Below are 24,212 nucleotides of genomic sequence, written 5' to 3' on the forward strand. Positions count from 1 at the left end.
TAGGGACTGTTATGAAGTGTTACTAAACTAATTGACAAATTATTAAAACGATGCCCATGTACCATGAAAGATAGTTTAATATACATTAATACAAATATTAATGTGCTTAGAAATTTAAAAAAACACTAAAAATCATAGGCTTCAGTATATAGAGCATTTACCGAAAAATTCAATATTTTCGCAGGGGTTAACACGTAGATTTTGAGAAAAAATCAAAAATATGAAAATATTGTTTTAATGTATAGTTGCTTTCTTCGCTAACATATGATGAAGGAAAAAGAAGTTAGAAACCTTTGTTGTCTCTGTTTTTCTAGAGAATACTGATTTTATAGTGGTTAGTCCACCAATTTAGGGAGTATTATGAAGTTTTACTAAATTAATTGGCAAAAAATTAAAACGATGCCCATGTACCATGAAAGAGAGTTTAATATATATTAATACAAATGTAGAATTTGTTTAGAAATTTTAAAACAACACTGAAGATCATAGGTTTCAGTATATAGAGCATTTACCGAAAATTTCAATATTTTCGTAGGGGATAACACTTAGATTTTGAGAATAAATTCAAAAATATGAAAATACTGTTTTAATACATAGTTGCATCCTTCACTAACCTATGATAAAAGTCAAAGAGGTTTGGAACTTTTGTTGTCTTCGTTCTCAAGAAAATAGCTATTTTATAGTGGTTAGTCAACTAATTTAGAGAGCATTATGAAGTTTTACTAAATTAATTGACAAAAAATTAAAACGATGCCCATGTACCATGAAAGAGAGTCTAATATACATTAATACAAATATATAACGTGTATAGAAGTTTTAAAACAACACTAAATATTATAGGCTTCAATATATAGAGCATTTACCGAAACATTCAATATATTCGTAGGGGTTGTTAACACATAGATTTTGAGAAAATTTCAAAAATATGACAATATTATTTTAATGCATAGGTGCATCTTTCACTAACATATGATGAATGTCAAAGAGGTTTGGAACTTTTGTTGTCTTTGTTTCTCTAGAAAATAGAAATTTATAATTGTTAGTCCAACAATTTAAGGAGTATTATGAAGTTTTACTAATTTAATTGATAAAAAATTAAAAAGATGCCTATGTACCATAAAAGAGAGTTTAATATACATTAATACAAATGCAGAATGTGTTTAGTAATTTTAAAACAACACTAAAGATCATAGGCTTCAGTATATAGAGCATTTACCGAAAAAAATCAATATTTTCGTAAGGGTTAACACACAGATTTTGAGAAAAATTCAAAAATATAAAAATACTGTTTTAATGTTAGTGAAGGATCATACTTCATCCTTCACTAACATATGATGAAGGAAAAAGAGGTTTGAAACCTTTGTTGTCTCCGTTTTTCTAGAGAATAGCGTTTTTATAGTGGTTAGTCTACCAATTTAGGGAGTATTATGAAGTTTTACTAAATTAATTGGCAAAAAATTAAAACGATGCCCATGTACCATGAAAGAGAGTATACATTAATACAAATGTAGAATGTGTTTAGAAATTTTAAAACAACAAAAAAGATCATAGGCTTCAGTATAAAGAGCATTTACCAAAAAATTCAATATTTTCGTAGGGTTAACACGTAGATTTTGAGAAAAATTCAAAAATATGACAATATTGTTTTAATGCATAGTTCATCCTTTACTAACATATGATGAAGGACAAAAAAGTTTGAAACTTTTGTTGTCCCCGTTTTTCTAGAGAATAGAGATTTTATAGTGGTTAGTCGACCAATTTAGAGAGTATTATGAAGTTTTACTAAATTAATTGACAAAAAATTAAAACGATGCCCATGTACCTTGAAACTGAGTTTAATATACATTAATACAAATATAGAATGTGTTTATTAATTTTAAAATAACACTAAAGATCATAGGCTTCAGTTTATAGAACATTTACCAAAAAAATCAATATTTTCGTAGGGGTTAACACATAGATTTTGAGAAAAATTCAAAGATATGAAAATACTGTTTTAATGCATAGTTGCATCATTCACTAACATATGATGAAGGTCAAAGAGGTTTGGAAATTTTGTTGTCTCCGTTCTTTAGAAAATAGATATTTTATAGTGGTTAGTCCACCAATTTAGGGAGTATTAAGGAGTTTTACTAAATTAATTGACAAAAAATTAAAAAGATGTCCACGTACCATGAAAAAGAGTTTAATATACATTAATACAAATCCAGAATGTGTTAAGAAATTTTAAAACTACAATAAAGATCATAGGTTTCAGTATATAGAGCATTTACCGAAAAATTCAATATTTTCATAGGGGTTAACACATAGATTTTGAGAAAAATTCAAAAATATGAAAATAATGTTTTAATGCATAGTTAATCCTTCACTAACATATGATGAAGGAAAAAAGATATTTGAAACCTTTGTTGTCTCTGTTTTTTGAGAGAATAGCGATTTTATAGTGGTTAGTCCACCAATTTAAAGAATATTATGAATTTCACTAAATTAATTGACAAAAAATTAAAACGATGTTCATGTCCCATGAAAGAGAGTTTAATATAATTAATAGAAATATGAAACGTGTTTAAAAATTTTAAAACAACACTAAAGATCATAGGCTTCAGTATATAGAGAATTTATCGAAAAACTCAATATTTTCGTAGGGCTTAACACATAGATTTTGAGAAAAATTCAAAAATATGAAAATACTGTTTTAATGCATAGTTGCACCCTTCACTAACATATGATGAAAGTCAAAGAGGTTTGGAAATTTTGTTGTCTCCGTTATCTAGAAAATAGCTATTTTATAGTTGTTAGTCCATCAATTTAGAGAGTATTATGAAGTTTTACTAAATTAATTGACAAAAAATTAAAACGATGTCCACGTACCATGAATGAGAGTTTAATATACATTAATACAAATGCAGAATGTGTTTAGAAATTTTAAAACAACAGTAAAGATCATAGGATTCAGTATATACAGCATTTACCGAAAAAATCAATATTTTCGTAGGATAACACTTAGATTTTGAGAAAAATTCAAAAATATAAAAATATTGTTTTAATGCATATTTGCAACATTCACTAACATATGATGAAGGTCAAAGAGGTTTGGAACTTTTGTGGTTTTCGTTTCTCTAGAAAATAGCGATTTTATTGTGGTTAGTCCACCAATTTAAGGAGTATTATGAAGTTTTACTAAATTAATTGAAACAAAATTAAAACGATGTCCATATACCATGAAAGAGAGTTTAATATATATTAATACAAATGTAGAATTCGTTTTTAAATTTTAAAACAACACTAAAGATCATATTCTTCAGTATATAGAGCATTCACCGAAAAATTTAATATTTTCGTAGGGGATTTTGAGAAAAATTCAAAAATATGAAAATACTGTTTTAATGCATATTTGCAACATTCACTAACATATGATGAAGGTCAAAGAGGTTTGGAACTTTTGTGGTTTTCGTTTCTCTAGAAAATAGCGATTTTATTGTGGTTAGTCCACCAATTTAAGGAGTATTATGAAGTTTTACTAAATTAATTGAAACAAAATTAAAACGATGTCCATATTAATATACATTAATACAAATATTAATGTGTTTATAAATTTTAAAAAACACTAAATATCATAGGCTTAGTATATAGAGCATTTACCGAAAAATTCAATATTTTCGTAGGGGTTAACACATAGATTTTGAGAAAAATTAAAAAATATGAAAATACTGTTTTAATGCATAGTTGCATCCTTCACTAACATATGACGAATGAAAAAGAAGTTTGAAACCTTTTTTTTCTCCGTTTTTCTAGAGAATAGCTATTTTATAGTGGTTAGTCCACCAACTTTGGGAGTATTATGAATTTTACTAAATTAATTGACAAAAAATTAAAACGATGTCCATGTACCTTGAAAGAGAGTTTAATATACATTAATAAAAATATATAATTTGTTTAGAAATTTTAAAACAACACTAGAGATTATAGGCTTCAGTATATAGAGCATTTACTGAAAAATTCAATATTTTCGTAGGGGTTAACACATAGATTTTGACAAAAATTCAAAAATATGAAAATATTGTTCTAATGCATAGTTGCATCATTCACTAACATATGATGAAGGTCAAAGAGGTTTGAAACTTTTGTGGTTTTCGTTTCTCTAGAAAATAGCGATTTTATAGTGGTTAGTCCACCAATTTAAGGAATATTATGAAGTTTTACTAAATTAATTAACAAAAAAATAAAATGATGCACATGTACCATGAAAAAGAGTGTACCATGAAAAAGAGTTTTATATACATTAATACAAATGTAAAATGTGTTTAGAAGTTTTAAAACAACCGGAGTTTAATATACATTAATACAAATGCAGAAAGTGTGTAGAAATTTTAAAACAACACTAAAGATCATAGGATTCAGTATATACAGTATTTACCGAAAAAATCAATATTTTCGTAGGGCGTTAACACATAGATTTTGAGAAAAATTCAAAAATTTGAAAATATTGTTTTAATGAATATTTGCAACATTCACTAACATATGATGAAGGTCAAAGAGGTTTGAAACTTTTGTGGTTTTCGTTTCTCTAGAAAATAGCGATTTTATAGTGGTTAGTCCACCAATTTAAGGAATATTATGAAGTTTTACTAAATTAATTGACAAAAAATTAAAACGATGCTCATATATCATGAAATTGAGTTTAATATACATTAATACAAATGTAGAATTTTTTTTTAATTTTTAAAACAACACTAAAGATCATATTCTTCAGTATATAGAGCATTCACCGAAAAATTCAATATTTTCGTAGGGGTTAACACATAGATTTTGAGAAAAATTAAAAAATATGAAAATAATGTTTTAATGCATAGTTGCATCCTTCACTAACATATGATGAAAGTCAAAGAGGTTTGGAAATTTTGTTGTCTCCGACCTTTGTTGTCTCCGTTTTTCTAGAGAATAGCGATTTTATAGTGGTTAATCCACCAATTTAGGGAGTATTATGAATTTTTACTAAATTAATTGACAAAATATTAAAACGATGCTCATGTACCATGAAAGATTGTTTAATATACATTAATACAAATATTAATATGTTTATAAATTTAAAAAAACACTAAATATCATAGGCTTCAGTATATAGAGCATTTACCGAAAAAATCAATATTTTCGTAGGGGTTAACACATAGATTTTGAGAAAAATTAAAAAATATGAAAATACTGTTTTAATGCATAGTTGCATCCTTCACTAACATATGACGAAGGAAAAAGAAGTTTGAAACCTTTGTTTTCTCCGTTTTTCTAGAGAATAGCTATTTTATAGTGGTTAGTTCACCAACTTTGGGAGTATTATGAATTTTACTAAATTAATTGACAAAAAATTAAAACGATGTCCATGTACCTTGAAAGAGAGTTTAATATACATTAATAAAAATATGTAATTTGTTTAGAAATTTTAAAACAACACTAAAGATTATAGGCTTCAGTATATAGAGCATTTACCGAAAAAATCAATATTTTCGTAGGGGTTAACACATAGATTTTGAGAAAAATTAAAAAATATGAAAATAAGAAAAATTCAAAAATATGAAAATATTGTTTTAATGCGTAGTTGCATCCTTCACTGACATATGATGAAGTTCAAAGAGGTTTGGAACTTTTGTTGTCTCCGTTTCTCTAGAAAATAGAGATTTTATAGTGGTTAGTATACCAATTTAGGAAGTATTATGAAGTTTTACTAAATTAATTGATAAAAAATTAAAACGATGCCCATGTACCATAAAAGACTGTTTAATATACATTAATACAAACGTAGAATGTGTTTAGAAATTTTAAAACAAAACTAAAGATCATAGACTTCACTATATAGAATATTTATCGAAAATTCAATATTTTTGTATGGTTCAAATATTGAATTTTACATATATCAATATGTAAACTGGTGTTTATATATTGATATATTGGTTAGTCCACAAACCAATATTACAAACCTATATATCTGTAATCTGGTTAGTCCACAAACCAGCAATTAACAAACACCATTCGGTCAAAATATATCTCTGTATTAAGAAGCATGTCAGCTCAAATTCCACGAGCCCATTACAGCATTACTGTTCTCCAATATTTATTTTAACATGAAAACTATGGAAACTGAGAACCTTAATCCTTTGAACTAGTGAAAAGTTGATAACATTTTCAACTATCTATATAGTTTTTATTTTAAATTTACTCAGAAGAATTTGGGCATTAGACTCCAATCTTTACTATGTCCCAAACTAGCATGTGCTAATATTATTGACGTAAACATTTATCTCTATGAATTTGGATTAAAAGTACAACAACATAACACTTGCACTTAACCATTAGACTACCATGTCATCTGATGATAACTACGTGAGTTTGTATTCAAATACTAAACCAACAAACAAATCTCCACCATTTACTTATACAAAATTCCAAAAATACACAAAATTCGAGTACACTCAACACATTACATTGGGATTTCCTCTCAAATCACACAATATATTACACTCAAAAAATTATGTCACACAAAGAAATAACAACACAACACTCTCTACATGTTCCCAAAAAATAATATTCGTTTTAGTAACATCTGCTAGTAATAATTAAATATATAAAACACGAAGATTAGAATATAAAACAAAAGGAAAACTGAATATATATATATATATATATATATATATATATATATATATACGTATCTACAGTGTTATAGTCACAACATATATTCATACGAATGTTGCCGCCGTTTTCAAATCACCCCTGAAGTCTTCCTTTCCTCCTTACTTTAGATTCACCCTGCAATATATGAATATCATCATTCACTAACTACACATAAATATTATATATTCGATGTAATTAACATTAAACAACTGATCTTAATCTTACCATTTGAGTGTATTAAGGATGCATTTAGGAGAATCAGTATCAAGCTTGTTCAAACTAACACCACCGCATCTTAAATGAACAGCGAGCATCCCGATCTTAATCCCTCCGACACCTAATCCAACTTTCGTCTTCGCAACAACATTAATCACCAAATCTTTACTCTGAAACTTGGACGCTAGTCTCTTAGCCAGCCCTCTGTCCACGAGCATGTTCTTCACCGCCGTCTCCACCTTCACGCTAGTCGAGTTCTTGGGGCCTTGTCTGAATCCATTAATCGTCGTGTCACCCATTTGAGTCTCGTCGTTTCCATTACCGATGCTCATGTCCACGGCGGTGTCGCCGTAGTAGAAAACGAGCTTGGCGTTGGGGTTCCTCATCTCGACGCGGGCCACGGCGGCGGCGGAGAGGGAGGAGCCGTCGGGGTCGTCGGAGAGTTTGAAGCCGTCGAGGCGGAAGGAGGAGAGGCTGAAGGTGGGGAGCTTGGGGTCGAACCAGAGGTAGAAGATGGCGGTGGCGATTAGGAAGAGGAAGACGAGGAGGACGATGGTGATGCAGACGCAGCAGCAGCAGGATTTGAAGCAGTTTCCGCGTTTGCGCTTTGGTCGGAAGGAGGAAGGCATCCCGGCGGCGGGTTTTCTCATGGGTGGTGGTTGGGGTCTGGCTGCCACGGGAGGTGGAGGAGGAGGAGGTTGAGGAGAGGGCGTGTTTGGATCTCTGTAGCCTGGTGGTTTTTGAAGAACTGGTTTCATTTGATAATCTGCCATTTTATTTGATTCACCTCTCTTCACGATCTGTTTTTAAAAAAAAAAAATATATATATATATATATATATATATGTATATTTTTGAAGCGATTGATCAAGAAACAGAGAGATCAAATGTTGATATAACCTGAGAAAAAAAAAACTAGAGAGATAGAGACGATGGTGATGATTGCAGAGATTGGGAAACTTGGTTTCTAAGAGATTTCGAGTTTTGTGTGTTGTGTGTTTGTCGGAAAGGGTTGAGACGTGAGGATGAGAATTCATTTTGAAACCGATACTCACGCACGCGCGCCGTTTTTCATAAATGCTGACGTGGTCCCTCTTTTTGCTCTTTACCTACCATCAAGGCTTGCTTGCATTTGAAGCCAAATAAGAAAAAGAAGAAGAAGAAGAAGAAGAAGAAGAAGAAGAAGAAGAAGAAGAAGAAGAAGAAGAAGAAGAAGAAGAAGAAGAAGAAGAAGAAGAAGAAGAAGAAGAAGAAGAAGAAGAAGAAGAAGAAGAAGAAGAAGAAGAAGAAGAAGAAGAAGAAGAAGAAGAAGAAGAAGAAGAAGAAGAAGAAGAAGAAGAAGAAGAAGAAGAAGAAGAAGAAGAAGAAGAAGAAGAAGAAGAAGAAGAAGAAGAAGAAGAAGAAGAAGAAGAAGAAGAAGAAGAAGAAGAAGAAGAAGAAGAAGAAGAAGAAGAAGAAGAAGAAGAAGAAGAAGAAGAAGAAGAAGAAGAAGAAGAAGAAGAAGAAGAAGAAGAAGAAGAAGAAGAAGAAGAAGAAGAAGAAGAAGAAGAAGAAGAAGAAGAAGAAGAAGAAGAAGAAGAAGAAGAAGAAGAAGAAGAAGAAGAAGATATATATTTTTAGATCTTTTTCTATAGATATACTTACTATACCGTGGCCACAGAGGTGGTGCTTTGGTCTTGCAATGTCTCCAGTAAGTGTTGTTGATTGTGTTATAGAAGAAACCTTTTTTTTTTGTTTTAGTCTTTCAAAGCTGAATGGCTAGTTGTTTTCTTTAGGTGACTCGTAGAGATTCATAACTGGCGGTGCTGATCAGACTGCAAGGCTGTGGGATGTGAAGATTTAAAAACAATTTTTTCATATTCAGTTTCGGTTCTCCTGCCAGTTCTGTTGACCTTTTTTTCTGTTGGAGATAAGCTTGCCATTGATTACCACTGTTCCCTTTATGGACTTACCTATGCTATTCATGTCACAGAAGATACCAAAAACCATAAGTTGGTAGCTCAAAATCAAAGCCTTTGGCATATTTCTTAAAAATGTTTGTTAAAAAGGAAAACTGTTTCTTTGTTTATAAAGTCATTATTATTATTGGCTTTAAACATATGCCTGGTGCTACTGCCATTGTTGCTAGACTGGGAACTTGCTCAAGCAATCATATGAGTAAGTGGGTCACAAGAATACCATAACATGGCTCTCTAAAGTAGCTGATGATTCTCATTTCCTTACAGGCTCACTTGACAACAACTGCAAAGAGGCATGTTTACGTGTTCCTTTCTTTTGCTTCAGAGTTTTGCGTTATATATACTAGAAAGAATATCGATCACAAATGATTAATTTATATTTTAAAAAATTGAATAAAATAAATTAAGTAAAAATGTAAAAAGGTGTAAAAAAAATTAATAAAATATCTTTTTAAGAAATGCAAAATCTACAGATGAAATTTGCTAAATACATAAGGACAGAGACAATGGCATGAAGAAAGCACACTTTGCCTCCTAAAGACAGAAAATGTTTGTTTGTGTATCCACATTCTGATCTTGACTCTCTGTTCATCCATATGCCCATCGTAAGTATCCCCGCTCCCGCAGTTGCTACGATCCTGTTCTCCACCATCATCCAATCCACAAACACCACCAACAAGTGTCAATTTCGTAACAAAAGTTCAAGTAATACTGTATATGTTAAAATATATATATATATATATATATATATATATATTGTATATGTATTATATATAGCAAATGTTAATGTGTTATATATGCTCGCAAAATTTGAATCTTAAAACAATTTATGTGATGATTATGACATCTATTTTTACTTTTAGAGTATTAATATTTTTAGTTACCAAGTGAGATAAATACAGGCCATGGTGACGCGTTGCGTGATCTTAGGTGCGGAGAATACTGTGACTATGGGGAATACTGTGACTATAGTATGGGAGTCGGAGATAATGCATCCTATCGCAACGGCGATGAAATGAGCTGCTAACAAACATCCTAATGCTGTTAACCCTAACACGAAAGCTTTTTTGCTTGGAGATTTACACTCGAGTAACCACACCCCCGTTTCCACCTGCATCATGGGCATAACATAAGTGAAACAATCATCGTCATCATTATCATTATTTGTTTACTAATGGTATGTATAAGATACATATATATGTATATCAATTCATAATTAACATATATCATAGGAGTCAATTACCTAAAATTTACACTAATTTTTTTCAGTTTTCTAAAAAAAATTACATGTAAAGAAATTTTGTTCATACATTCATATGGGTCAACATGCTATCAACGTACCTCCGCCACTGTATGTGCCTCTTGTTGGGCGACTTCGGCTAGCTTTGCCACGAAACCAGCGAAGACATCTAATCCCACCATAAAAAATATACTTAAAACAAATATAACACTAAAGCATTTTCCCCCCTCTATCATTTTTATTATATTCAAGTTTAATTTTCAGTCTTCACTTTGAAAAGATTGGATTATTGTTGAAATTGATAGTATTGTGTGAAGGGAGAAAGTACGGTACTCCATCTTCTAAATAAAATGGATTTATATATAAAGGCTAAAGTCTGGAGTGGATCTTAGCTTACGTGGAAGGTAGCTGAGTGAGTAACTTTGTTCATTCCTATCTACATTAGTAGTCAAATAAAAATGTGTTCATAGATAATATCAAATTAAATAATGATTATCTTTTGGTCAGAAACTTTTGTAGTCATATTTTTCTCACTTGTTTTCCTTTTTTTTGGAATTCAATCAGCTTTGAGTCAAAATTTATAATTTTTTTTTGACTATGGATAAGAACCGGTTATTAAATCTTCTCTTTATAGTTATTTAAGATTCGAATCTAACACTTCTACTTTTAAAGAAGAAAAATTTACCAATAGAACTACCAATTTAAGATACATTTCTTTGTATCTTCACAAAACACATATTATTAATATAGAATATATACACTTGCTTATATGTAAGTTCTCACCTAAAATACAAAAATGTATATATTTCCATTACTAAAGATGTATATCAGCAAAATATATATCTTTGACCATGAGAAAGGTGAGGAAAGGATAACACACTTCAATACATGAACGTGGAAAGAGCAAATCCCGGCGATGATATACGATATGTTGTAGTGTTTCTCCTGCATTCAAACAAAAATAGTGTTTCTCCTATCATAAATATATACAAATAACTGACAACTTTGTAATCTGTTGTGAAAGCAACATCGGTGGTAAACTTTCGGGTTTATATATGTTTCTCCGAAGATTGTTTATGATCCTTTGGGGTAGTAAATCTCTTTCTATTTAATGTTACTTGAGATTGGATTTTTCATTGCTCACAACTACTATATATAATAAAGATCAAAAATTGCAATGGTTAACCACCAAAAATTATAATGGTTGATCACGAAAATTGTAAAGGTTCCTTTAAACAATTGCAATGATTCACTTAAGTTTTTAACAAAGCATTATTTATGAAAGTAAAAAAATGTTAAAAAGCAAAAGCAATTACTGAAAACAAAATTAATTATAAACAAAAACGTGTAACAAATAATTACGAGCGAAATGTATAATACACGTTTATATTTTGAATATGTATATCATTTCAAAACAGTTTAATTATAAAAAAGACACCTTATAACAATTTTCGGAAAAAAATGTATATAGACACATCATTTAAAAAATAACTTCATATGACTTTTTACACTAACTAATTCTTGGTATAAATAATTACACAAAGACACTTTTGAAATATTTAACAACATTTAAAAACTAATATATCATTTTAGATGAAAAGACACAACTCAAAGTTGATACTTCTTAGAATTGCATGTTGGAAACGCACATATGTAAATTGACAATCTTTGAAATAGAATACAACTTATCAATTTAATTGGAATTTACAACATTTTGAATTATTTGGGATTGCTATTATTAAAATGGATATAGAAGAAAAAGAAATCTTGCGGAAAGAGTGTTGTTTTTTCAGCTGTGGGGACATGAGGACGCTGACTCTTGTAAAAGGACTTGCACTACAGGGACTCCCTCTAAAATGATGTTCCCATGTCTCCACGTCTCGACCATGGCTAATACTATGCTTCATTAAATTCAGCACTCAACAAGTCATGATGATATCATCTTTTGCTTGGAGGTGGTCAAGATGTAGGCATCAGCTGTAAATACTGATAATCGTGATAGGCAACATCTTGATCCATTCATTGATTGTGTATGTATCATGATGAGTTTTGCTAATTCTGGACCTAATATATATAAGCTGATTTTCATGTACCACTCCAGATTTTGAGTGGAGATTTATAGAAATGTTTGTTATTGATTTTCTTATCCAAGCAAAGCAACAAACACCGATCTGAGAGATGTCTCTCATACATACACTACACTCATGAGGTCAATACTGAATGCAACAAAGGAAGCCATATATAAAAATAGAGCCTCTCCATATTAACAATCACCCCTCTCTGGAAAATCTATATATATAAGATCAAATCATCTCCATCTCCATCTCCATCTCTTCTATACTATCTAACAAGTTTTCTGGAATTAGCATACACTTGTTTTTCTTTGTTTCTGTCGACAAATTAAGTAGAAGTCGACACACAAGAGTGTTATGATTAGCGAGCAGCTACACCGTCAGCTCGAGGCTTGGTATCAAGCAGTTGATGCAGTTTGCTGGTAGAGTTAGTCTCATTGTCTCCTTGCTTCTTGTTCTTGTCGTCTCCATTTCCTGAGCTCTTAACTCTCTTTTCAGGTTCTGAACTTTTCAGCTTGTCCTGCAACAACCCCCCAACAAAAGCGTCACCTTCAAGAAACTAATACTTATTCATTAGTCAATGCTTTACTTACCAGTAAGGTTGCATTAGCTCCTCTTAGATTATTAGATTTCTCATTAAGTTGGTTTAGCTCAGATCTTAACGCCATGTTTTCTGCTGTCAAGGCTTCAACTTTCCTAGCCAGTTCTTCAGTCTCAGCCTTTAAAACACAAATGATGTGTTAATGAGATTCATACTAAGAACATACCAAAAAAAAAAAGAGAGAACGTTTTAGAAACAAACCTGTTTCCTTAATCTTGACCTTCTTGCAGATTCTCTATTAGACTGTTTCCTTCTCTCCCGTTTCAGCTCTCTCTCGTTCTGAACAACAAAAAATGGATAAACTTGTGAGGGAAGATGTAAAAAAACTAGCTAGATGGAAGACTAAGTCACTAAGGGTACCTGAAGCCAAGTTTCAGGAGGAACCATGGCTAAAGATTGTGACATGAAGGTTGGGTTTGAATTTGCACTTACACCAGCAGCAGAGACTATAGCTCCACCTCCTCCTTGAACACTATGCTTTACAACGTTATCACCACTTGACTGAGAAACAGACCGAAATGAGCTTGACTGAACCAAATGTTTCTTCTCATCTACACACACACACAAAAAAATCATCATTCACACCAAATCTCTCTCTCTCTCTCTCTCTCTCTCTCTCTCTCTCTCTGTGGGAGATGCAAAAAAGACTAATACCTTTGGTTGGAGTTCCTTCTCGGCTTCTCTTAAGTTTCGGTTCATCAGCCTAAACACATGCATAAAATGGTTTAAGCTTTAGACCATTTAGTGTCTAACAAAGGAATAGATGAGACTACAAGAGACATTATTACCCCAGTGGTATTCCCGTCACTTCCATCACTAGAACCATCCGTTTCTGAGCTGTTCCGTGAGCGTTTACCTTCATCACCATTATTACCATTTCCTAGAGACATAGCAAGTCCATCAAACTCTTTCAGCTTCTTCATCAGCCCATTCTCTGTGTTTCCTGTTGATTTACTAGGAGTGTCTATGTTCAATGGCGTCCCCGGCTGCCCATTTTTACAAATGAAACCAGTGAGCAAAAAAAATAAAAACATTACACTATACATAATGAAATGAAACTACTAGCTAACACTACTTACAGTTGATAAAGCAGCACCCTTTTGACTTTGAGGCTGGTTAACAAAAATATGAAGTCAATCACTTGAATTTTTGGATTTAAAAGGTCAGCGATGGTTGTTTATTTACCATGGGGAATCCAGGATGAGCGTAGACTCCTCCTCCATGAGGGTAAACCGCTGCATACGGTGTTCCATATGGTGACATCATATGCTAAAAAAGATTCAAGACCAAAAACATTAATCAATAGTCTTCCATGTATAAGCAAAAAAAAAAAAGGGAGTCTTTGGGTTGACTAATAATAATACCTGAGGATTCCACATGTAAGGAGGAGGAGGATGACCAGATGCAGCAGCCATAGCTGAGTTGTAATAAGGAGGTATTGCTACTCTTGGCCCATAATAAGCCTATCAAAGTAACATAACCCCATGGATCATCATCATCGTTACATAAACCGGAAAGAGAGAGAGAGAGAGAGAGAGAGAGTAAAAGTAATAACAATACTAACCTGCATAGCGGCCCAATCAGGGTAGACATGAACATTTGTTTGATCCTGTCAACACATCAAGATAACACTGGTTTTGACTCTATTACAAGAACACTATTGACTTGAGAGTTATGGTCTGAAATTAATAAAAAAAAAAAAAAAAAAATACCGCAGGTGGTGAAGATGGTTTGTTGTCTGATTTGGTAACCTTTGGTTCCTCGCTTTTTCCCATGGTCTTAACGTTTCCACACTTAACAACAATTGTCTCTTTCTGCAAAAAACAAAGTTGTTGTGTGAGAAAGCCAGAGACATAGGGGCAGAAACGTCTTTCTACCTTCCGTTATTTGTTCAGGAAGATAGAGAGAATCAACAAAGTCGATACTAATGTACAACTCTACCCTTGAAACACATGCACCTAAAAAAAAAAAAGACTGTTCTTATTTTCATCGCTTTTGCTGTTCATATTTAAATTCAAAGAACTGAATTCAACTAATACAAAGAGACGATGCAAAACGTAAGAACAAAACATAAAAGAAAAAAACTATCACAAGAATCATATATACGAAAACTAAAGAAGAACAATGAATGATGATGATCCTCTAACAAGTTTTAAATTTAATGCAAATTTACCTCCAAAAATCTGTAAGCTAGCTCAGAGATCCAAATCGAGAAAACTTGAAAACTAAAGAGAAATTTTAACGCATTCCAATCTCTCTCTCTCTCTCTAGAAAAAACAGAGAGAAAAAAAGAGTTCAGTTTTTTTTGAAGGAGGAAGACGAGAGAGAGGGAGAGAGAGAAAAAACTGAGCGCGAAGACGATGACCACGTCATCAAACACGTGTCACGAGAATATAATACAGCGTAAACTACGGTGGTGTTTGATGAGTTGGCTCATCGACTTTCGTGCCACCCATTTGTGTTTCTCTTCTCTTCCCTTCTCATCTTTTACCGTACACGTGTTCGATTATTAGTCGCTCTACGCCATCAATTCATGTGACTTACGTGGTCCGTCTGTTTTAATTTTTTTTTTTTTGATCAACTTTTTTATTTAATTACCATTTTTAATTCATTGTGACTTTAAAAAGGATTTTATTATTCGATATTTACTAGGCTTGTGTTTTTACCCCAAACCAAAATACCTACCTAAATTCGAATAAAAAAATCTAAACCGGATCCGAACAGTTATATAAAGATAACCCAACGAAGTTTATGAACTTAGTACTTTGGGTACAGTTATAACCCGAACCGAACCAAAATTCGAATTAAGATCCGAAAATATCTGAACATAATTAAGTATGTTAATGTTTTAATATCGATATTATTAAAAGAAAAGTACCCATTAAAAAATACTCCTAAGTTTTCTAACTTATTTACACTTACATACCACTAAAAATTAAATTAAACTACCTATTTTAATGCTTGTCTTTTCCAGTTAAATTAAAGAGTTTTTCTTAATCAAATTTAAACTTAATGTCATTAAAAGAACCTACATATTTTAATGTTTGTCTTTTCCAGTTAAATTAATGAGTTTTCCTTAATGAAATTTAAACTTAATGTCATTAAATGAACTTAAAAATACATCATATTTAACGTACCTTATTACGGACGAGTACGGCCCAATAATGAACATGAATTTTATTTTTACGAAAACGTGAATCACTTTACTTATGTAACATTTAAAATATATTAACTACAATATAACAAATGCATATAACCTACTTATACTTTAGTTTGAAATGATCATGCTCAAGTTTTATATAGTCAACTTATTTCATGCTTCGATCGATGTACAATAGTCAAACCACCTATATTTTTCGTTTTCTTTATAGGATATATCAACCAACCAATCATCCCGCTGATTTTTTAAGCTTTATAAAAAAACAAATCAATAAATACAAACTCAAAATCCAATATCTTCTATTAATCAAAACAGAATATCTTCAATGTCGTATCTTTAATGTACCTATTAAATATAGAAACTGTAACCATAATTACACTAATTATAAGAATATATTTGATTCCAACCAATTGATCTACTACTTCGGTAATTGATTTGCTTGTAGAAGAGGAAACAATAAATTTAAAATTTATAAGAATACAAAGATATAGAGATTCCAACCAATTGTCTATATTTGCTTATGATTTTCGCATAATAAGCTTCAAATTGAACATTTAAAAAGATGGAGAGATTTTTTTTAATCTTTTACCGACACAAACTTAAACAAAACGAAGAGATAAATGTAATTTTTTTTTGTTACACTTTCCGGAAAAAATGGTTACAACATGGGCTTTCATAATATGGTCTTTTAACGTATTAATGTCATGGACATTTAATAATTATCTTGACGAAAAATAAAGACTATAAATAATTTATTATTAATAAAATTATGAAATTATTTACAATTTGATGACTAATTCATCGCCTTTTTTTATATGTTAAATTTTTCATAGAAGTTTAAAAATCATTTTATTTTCTTTAAACATGTATAACTAATTTATAATCTTTTATGCCATACTAAGTCATGATATAATATTTCTTCATATTTTACATTAATAACCATTGTTTTTATATATCGTGTACAATTCTCTAATTACGTCTATTTGTTCAATTTTGTATATGATATCGAATATTCATCATAAATAAATAGTTTAAGATGCCAAAAAATTATTTACTTGGTGAATATAATACATCAAATATTACAAATACATCATTTAGTTAAATAAATAACCAAAAATCAAAAATTTATATTCGCGCTGGCGCGCGGATCAGGATCTAGTGTTAAGTTAATTTAGATATTTCATAGTTTACAAAAGATTTTTGTAGTTTAATTTATTTGTTATTTAAAATATTTTTAATTAGATTAGATAATTAAACTAAATTTTAATTAGATTTATGAGTAATTTATATATTTTGAAAAACATTTGTCAAAATTTTAAGTTAAAAATAATATTTTTGGACGATTTCAGACATTACAATCCGATTCAAACCGAACTCGGTGGGAATCGTACCAAATTTCGATCTAATCTAAACTATTAAAACAGTAGTACAAATAAATCTTATCCCTGATTTTTCCTCAATATTTACATTTTAATGCCACTGGCCTAAACCATGATTAATACTTAAAATAAACCATTTCAATTCTATTTAATTATTGAACCATATATTACGATTAAACCATCTTTGACAACTTTAACCAACGACAATCAATTGTCTAGTCAACTGAATTTATTTTACCAAAGAAACAACATATGCAAACCTAAATTATAACTTATCAGAAAACTAGACAACTCTAATTCATCACAAATTGAATTAAATTATTGTACTCGAGTTAAAATTACGTTGAATTTGAAAAAAAATATTTTATAGTTTAGGTACTAACAACAATAGATTTTTTTTTTCAACCAACAACAATAGATTATATACTAACATGGAACTGTTGATCATATATATAATTTTTATATGTGTACATACAATCAAATGTCATGTCCGTTTGTATAGATTACAAATGTGGAATATTAAACATGTTTTCTGTTTAATATTTCCAGAATAAATTACATACTAAAACATGGTTTGCCATTAATCACAAATATTATATTAATAACCTTAACAAAATATAGCTAAAACATTTTGAATGTTGTGTTCAACCGATTTTCTTATGCCTACAATCAAGGATACTCAAAATGCAATTCCTATTTTTTAGGTATGAAATCAATCAAAGTGATATCATACTACAAAATAATATTTGCCTATTTTTAAGTGATTTTTTAATAGATTTTCATTATATTTTAATCAATTCTAACCACTTCATTTATTATATTTACTAAATAAATTGAAATCATTTACTACAGAAGTACAAAACAAAACTTATTTTTTTCATTTTTTTATTTTATCTTACATTTATTTTCTTACTTTTTAGCTATACTTCATTAATTATATTTAGTATAATATTTTGACAACATTTATTTTACATATTAACTATAATAGTTTGACATATTTGAATGAAAATACTTTATTTGTGACAAGAATTCAAAATGGTTAACAAATTTGGTTTTTTTATGTTTATATAATCAATTAGACATAGACATTCGGATACCTATTCAGCTACGACTTATCTCTTTTGGGTATCAGATTTTTTGAGTTTTGAAACTATGCTTCATTCCGGTATTATAAATTTTCATGTGGGCTTCGAATCGGGTCTTCCCAAGTCAAGATGAATTTAGTTTTGATATATAGAAACCTACAAATATCCAAAATCTAATGTATGTAAGATCGGTTCGGATATTTTTACCAAAAGTAACAATATTAACCTAAAATAACCAAATAACCAAAAGTAACCATATTACCCTATTTGATTCGAGTTCGATTCGGATGTATAAAAACTTAAAATATTTAAATACTTATACAATTAATTATATTATAACACATATAAAATATGTAATACTTATCATAAAAAAGAATATTAATTTATAAAAATAAAAATTAACATCCGCACGGGTACGCAGGTCAATCTCTAGTAATTAGTAAAATCCGAGTGTGATTTACGAGTACAATACCAAAAATCCAAAAATCTGAATCACCGAACCGAAGCCCACGGGTTCCAAACGCCATGCCTAATATTTACCATAGTTTATAAATCCTCTTCAAATCCGCCAACTAATTTTCTTTTAGATCCGGAAAGGACATGGTGGTAAATACACGCAAGAAAAGACCTTTGACTATTAAGCATCTCCGACGCGGAGAGCACTTCTGTCCACCCTACTCAGCATCTTGACCGTCCATCTTACACCCCACCGATTCAAATCTTCCAAAGGTGCCACAATACGACCAACGTGTATGGCCACGTTTTTGCCATCATGGAAGTTGCATTTTTTTTTTTAAGCCATTCTTTAATTATTAAACAAAAGAAGACACTAGGACCCACGATTCCGACAACTGCTTCTAATCCAACGGCTGGGATATTACTAACGATCCAACGGATGAGAAACAAGCCACGCCAGTTGAATATTGGCATCTAGAGAGAGGTTTAAATGGGCCAGCGAGGCTTTTGCGTTGGCGTAAACGAGTTTCTGTCCACGAAGTGGTCCCTACGTTACGAAATGCGACTCACATGGATGTATCTACCTGTCGCTTAATGATTCGACAATGTAGAAAATATTGTCTGGAACTCATACTTCCCGATGACGTAAGCGAAGGCAAAGACCACGTCAATTTCGAATCTAGGCCGTTTGGTTCTGAAAAATCTGACGGTGATGCAGCTTTAACGCCGCCTCGAGTAAGAATAAAACGTGTGTATATATAACTCGAATCATCTGACGTGGCGATCAATAATGTAATGGAGAAAAAATGGATTTATTATTGCTACGTGTGGGGTCGAAGTCAGAAAAAAGAGATATAAATCGACGGTCCAAATGTCTTCCCGACAAAATGACGTGTCTGTCTGGTAAGCAAGATAGTCTTACGCATTTATATGGGGCCCTCATGTGACGAGGACTCGAATAATCTTTCAACTTTCCGGTATTACCCTTAACGCCTTTCACTAATTCCTTGACGTACCACTCACTCTTGCCGCATTGTTTGAACGTCTCAAATACTTCATGTTCACACCAGAACATGATGGTCTTACAGAGTGACCCTCGTAGAACCCATATTATAGGCCCATCTCATATGTTAGGCCCATCTCATATGTTAGGCCCTAATTTATTTTCCGTGTCAAAGGCCGAAAAGCAGACCTGGACAATTTAACCCGGATCCGAAATTCCAAACCGGAACCGAATCGAAAATTTAGAAGTACTTTTTGGATTCAGATTTTTTTTATCCGAAAAAATTGGAACCGAAAGAAACCGATCCAAATAAATTCAGACCCGAAAAGAACCGATCCAAATAAATCCGACTCGAAAAGAACCGATTTGCACCCGACTCAAAACATGTATATCCAAACCTCTGATTTTTTATGTTTTCTTTATATATATTATTTTATTATTTAGTTCAAATATCTTTTGTTAACAATATTTATTATTATTTTATGATATTTAAAGTAAAATGAAGCTTTAAATGTAAAATTTAGAGTTTAAAGATGTTTGTTTTAATTATTAAAAATTAAATTTAAATTGTTTTATAAAATTTTAGATATATATGATAAATACTGACAAAATTTGAAGGAGTTTGGGCATGTCACAACAGAATTCTATGTATCTATGAAATCGAGTATGAAATTCTGTTTTTTTAGATTCTAAATATCCGAACCCGGATTTGATGTGGACCCGAAAATTTTAGATATTTTATAGATTTTATAGTTGTAGATCCGAACCGATCCGGATCTGAGAAGAACCAACCCGAATCTGAACCATAATTTTACAAATATTTATTGGGTCCACGTATTTAGGATTCGAATGACCCGGAACCAAAAAAACCGCCCGAACTCGCGCCCAGGCCTATGAGAACCTAGTGCAAATAGATAAAATTCCAATTAAATTCCAATAATATTATAGGCCCATCTCATATATTAGGCCCAATTTTATTTGCCGTCTTGGGGTTAAGGTGAAGAGAAACTAGTGCAAATAGATAAATTCCAATTAAATTTACAGCGTGGATACTCTTTTACTGCTCCGTAAGTAAATTACAAAAGACACTCTTGGTTTGAGCTACTACATGGAGAGGATAGAGAGAGACTGACAGAGAGAGATATTGATCAGTGAAGGTCTGTTCGTTTAATAGTGAGCTCAGCACGGAGATGGAGAATGCCATCGATGAAGTACTGACTATCCTCCGCGATAAACGAAGTCCAAGGGATCCCAAAGAGGTTCCTGTAACCAACAGCTTTGCCGCCAGTGAACGTGTAGTTCCCTTTGTACTTGCAAGCGTAATCCTGCGAAGGCTTCTCTCTAGCCGCGAACTCGTAGTCCACACCAAAGCTCACAGCTCCTTTCTCTTGCATCCCAAGGAACAGCCCAAAGCAGTGGAACGAGCTTTGCTGGTCCATGTTGCAGTGCGCTGAGAGGAAGAAGCCTTGACCTCCTAAGTGGAAAGCCTGAGAATAAACTCTCCCCGAAGGGAATAATCCTGTGCACTCCTCTCGCTTCAAGTCCAGGTACACTACGCACTGCGGGCGAGGAAGCTCGAACTCGACTACTTTCACGGGTCTGTATTTGTAAGCCCTCTCAATGAACCGGCGGTTCGTTGAGTCTGATCCTTCAGCTGCTAGGATGCGTTGCCTGTGTGGAGCTTCTGCTTTGAAGAAGAGCGCTTCTAGGACTTGCTTTGACGCTACTTCGTGGTCAAAGTCGCTGCAGGTTAGCACCTTTTTGAGTTTTCTGCACGTCATGTATGGGAAGCGGATGTAGAGCGCAAGGCGTGAGCCTAGAATCTCTCTACGGTCTTCCAACGAGCTGTACTGTCCCCTCGCCCATTTCAACACAAAGTCGTAAACAGCATCCTCGGAAGCAATTTGGAGATCATCGCTCGATAGTATCGCCTCGATTCCAGCCAACGGTAACGCCATAACCTCCTCCTGAAACCTGTAAACAAAAACGGTTTAACTTCCACAACACTCGAGAGTGAATGCATTTTTTGGAGTAGTCTTTTACTTACTTGGTGATATCCTTGAAGCGAGAGGCAAGGAACTGTTTAGCTGCATCGGTTAGAGGCTGGACAGCTTCGGCCATTAAAACGCTGGAGGGGAGGTCGAGATAGAGCAAAGCGGAATCGGGAGTCATAGGCATGTTGCGGAGAAGTCTACTGCAGTACCTCATGCAGGAAGCAACCTCGAACTTGTCAGCAGCCATAAGCACATCCAATAAAGCAGGTGCTGTTGTGACAGTTAGAGAGTTGCTGTACACAAAGTTCAAAAGCTCCATCAAAGCACCTTCCTCTGCCATAAAAACACAGAGCATCAAAAATCAGTAAACAGAGTTAATAAAAAAGGAATAAAGAATCAAAAGCCATACCTTGTGCAGTAATTCTAAGGGTTACATGTCTCTGTTCTGATTCCCTCATTCCATTAGAGAACAGCTACAACAACAAGCAAAGGACAGTGTTACATGTAACATAAACAAACCAATAAGATTCTAAATAAGAAGAAAGAAACCTTGTAGAAGAAAGGGCTTTTAGCAGCCAAGATAGGAGAGCTAATATGCAATTCCTTAACATTAACAACAGTAGATTGATCCATCCCCCAGTTCGGCTCACTAGATGCATCATCATCACCTAAAAAACCATTTTACTATAAATTTTGCTACCTTAGAAAACAAAAAAAAATTAAAAATGCAATCTCAAGAAAGAACCTGAGAGAGCCTCCTCTTCAACCATAGCCTCTCCTCCTTCTTCATCAAGATTATCATCCAAATCAGGTTGGTTGTTATCCGTTATAATCTGCTCTTCAGGACACGCCACAATCTCTGAAACCAAAAGCCCTAAAAACCAATCAGAAACTTAAAAAAAAAAAAAAAAATCGAGATTTAAATCGGATTCATTAGATTATTAACGGCCAACCACCATCGTCCTTCTTGTTGTTGTCTTCTCTTCTCCTCTTGCGATGCCGAGCCCAATCGGCAATACTCGTGCACCCTCCTTCGCCGACATCAGACGTGGAGTCCGACGATGGACCGCCCGTGATCTCGATCCGGAGCAAACGGTCGGAGAAGTTGCTGTCGTTGAAGGCGAATCCGAAATCGCCTTCGGAGGAGGAAGAACCGTGGCGGGAGAAATTGGAGTCCATCTCCGTCTTGGGGTCGAATAGATCGGCGTCGTTTGAGGAGCCTCTCATCTTTCCCTCTTCTCCGTCTTCTCTCCGGCGAAAATTCGAACGGATTTGAATCAGGAAAAAAGAGAATTTTCGAATAGGAACGAAATAATAAGAAACAAACAAAACCCTAGAAATGTTTTTTTTTTTTTTAATTGGAGACAGAAAGTTGAACGGCTACGGTTACGGTTACGGTTAAAGGTAGCGTATAGATTAAATGGATGATGTCTAATTAAAGGTTTTGTTAGTTAGCTAGCGCGGCAACACAGATTCGGTCTCTTTAATGTAAATTAGTATGTTTTAGTTTAATAGTTATATGGTGTGTAATGTAGAGGTGTCAAATGGAAATGGATGGGCCGGTCCAATGGTTTGTCCATGTCAATATACAAACGGATTTAATATGGACAAACTCATTTTTTCCATTAGTTTTTATTAGATAAAATGTGGAAGACCGTTAAAAAAATGGTCTTTGTTGGTTTTGGACTTTATGGATGTGGACTGTCCAATGGTCACAAAACCTAGGGTTTTTAAAATTTAAGTTTTTCCACTAAAATCGTAAAATCGATTTATCGCTTAAATTTTGATATCAAATTTTCCCGTCAAAACCAGAAAATCGAGTTTTTCCGTCAGAACCGCAAAATTGAGTTTTTCTTCAAAACGTAAAATTCAATCTTCCCGCCAAAACCGGAAAATCGAGTTTTCATGCCAAAACCGCAAAATCGATTTTTCTAGCCAAAACCGAAAGTGTTGTACTTATGAACTTATGTATTATTGTACTTATGAATTTATGGATGAATTTTAATTTTATGAACTTGTATATGTAATTGTAGGCTTATAAATTAAAATTTTCTTATATGGTCATTATGGACCCCATGGCAAAACCAAAAAATCGAGTTTCTCTGTCAAAATCAGAAAATCTAGTTTTCCGCCAAAACCGCAAAATCGAGTTTTTCCACCAGAACTGCAAAATCGAGTTTTTCCGTCAAAACTGCAAAATTAAGTTTTTCCGCCAAAACCGCAAAATCAATTTTTCCCGCCAAGACCGGAATTGTTGTACTTATGAACTTATGTATTGTTGTACTTTTGAATTTATGGATGAATTTTAATTTTATGAACTTGTATATGTAATTGTAGGCTTATAAATTAAAATTTAAAATTTCTTATATGGTCATTATGGACC

The 24,212-nt window shown here is 32.5% G+C and overlaps 4 protein-coding genes across 10 annotated transcripts; all 4 read right to left on the reverse strand.

Moving 5' to 3' along the window:
• Positions 1-6,698: 6,698 nt before the first annotated feature.
• LOC106340650 lies at positions 6,699-7,870 on the reverse strand. Its single transcript, XM_013779494.1, has 3 exons — positions 7,782-7,870; positions 6,892-7,682; positions 6,699-6,801 (listed from the first exon to the last, which is right to left on the reverse strand). Exons 2-3 carry the CDS (start codon positions 7,653-7,655, stop codon positions 6,786-6,788), a joined length of 780 nt encoding a protein of 259 aa, XP_013634948.1. The 5' UTR covers positions 7,656-7,682; positions 7,782-7,870; the 3' UTR covers positions 6,699-6,785.
• Positions 7,871-9,290: 1,420 nt separating this feature from the next.
• Positions 9,291-10,396, reverse strand: LOC106337799. Its single transcript, XM_013776917.1, has 3 exons — positions 10,181-10,396; positions 9,724-9,950; positions 9,291-9,477 (listed from the first exon to the last, which is right to left on the reverse strand). Exons 1-3 carry the CDS (start codon positions 10,313-10,315, stop codon positions 9,291-9,293), a joined length of 549 nt encoding a protein of 182 aa, XP_013632371.1. The 5' UTR covers positions 10,316-10,396.
• Positions 10,397-12,322: 1,926 nt separating this feature from the next.
• LOC106336943 (G-box-binding factor 3) lies at positions 12,323-15,160 on the reverse strand. Of its 4 annotated transcripts, none has more exons than XM_013775934.1 (13): positions 14,926-15,075; positions 14,694-14,710; positions 14,465-14,566; positions 14,317-14,361; positions 14,117-14,215; positions 13,938-14,021; positions 13,832-13,864; positions 13,541-13,738; positions 13,407-13,455; positions 13,113-13,303; positions 12,954-13,031; positions 12,745-12,870; positions 12,323-12,671 (listed from the first exon to the last, which is right to left on the reverse strand). In XM_013775934.1, exons 3-13 carry the CDS (start codon positions 14,525-14,527, stop codon positions 12,513-12,515), a joined length of 1,125 nt encoding a protein of 374 aa, XP_013631388.1. In that variant the 5' UTR covers positions 14,528-14,566; positions 14,694-14,710; positions 14,926-15,075; the 3' UTR covers positions 12,323-12,512. The 4 variants fall into 4 exon arrangements, with proteins under 4 accessions (XP_013631388.1, XP_013631387.1, XP_013631389.1 ...); XM_013775933.1 differs by having other exon boundaries at positions 14,630-14,710; positions 14,926-15,074; XM_013775935.1 differs by lacking the exon at positions 14,694-14,710 and having other exon boundaries at positions 13,185-13,303; positions 14,926-15,160.
• A 5,673-nt stretch (positions 15,161-20,833) lies between these two features.
• On the reverse strand, positions 20,834-23,274 carry LOC106342867 (BTB/POZ domain-containing protein At2g46260). Of its 4 annotated transcripts, none has more exons than XM_013781917.1 (7): positions 23,206-23,274; positions 22,786-23,119; positions 22,575-22,688; positions 22,379-22,497; positions 22,239-22,302; positions 21,883-22,162; positions 20,834-21,809 (listed from the first exon to the last, which is right to left on the reverse strand). In XM_013781917.1, the coding sequence occupies exons 2-7, from the start codon at positions 23,054-23,056 to the stop codon at positions 20,984-20,986; spliced, it is 1,674 nt and encodes a 557-aa protein (XP_013637371.1). In that variant the 5' UTR covers positions 23,057-23,119; positions 23,206-23,274; the 3' UTR covers positions 20,834-20,983. The 4 variants fall into 4 exon arrangements, with proteins under 4 accessions (XP_013637371.1, XP_013637368.1, XP_013637370.1 ...); XM_013781914.1 differs by having other exon boundaries at positions 22,575-22,703; XM_013781916.1 differs by having other exon boundaries at positions 22,783-23,119.
• Positions 23,275-24,212: the final 938 nt, after the last annotated feature.

Source organism: Brassica oleracea, chromosome C4 (assembly GCF_000695525.1).
Source record: "Brassica oleracea var. oleracea cultivar TO1000 chromosome C4, BOL, whole genome shotgun sequence".
Taxonomy (NCBI): Eukaryota; Viridiplantae; Streptophyta; class Magnoliopsida; order Brassicales; family Brassicaceae; genus Brassica; species Brassica oleracea.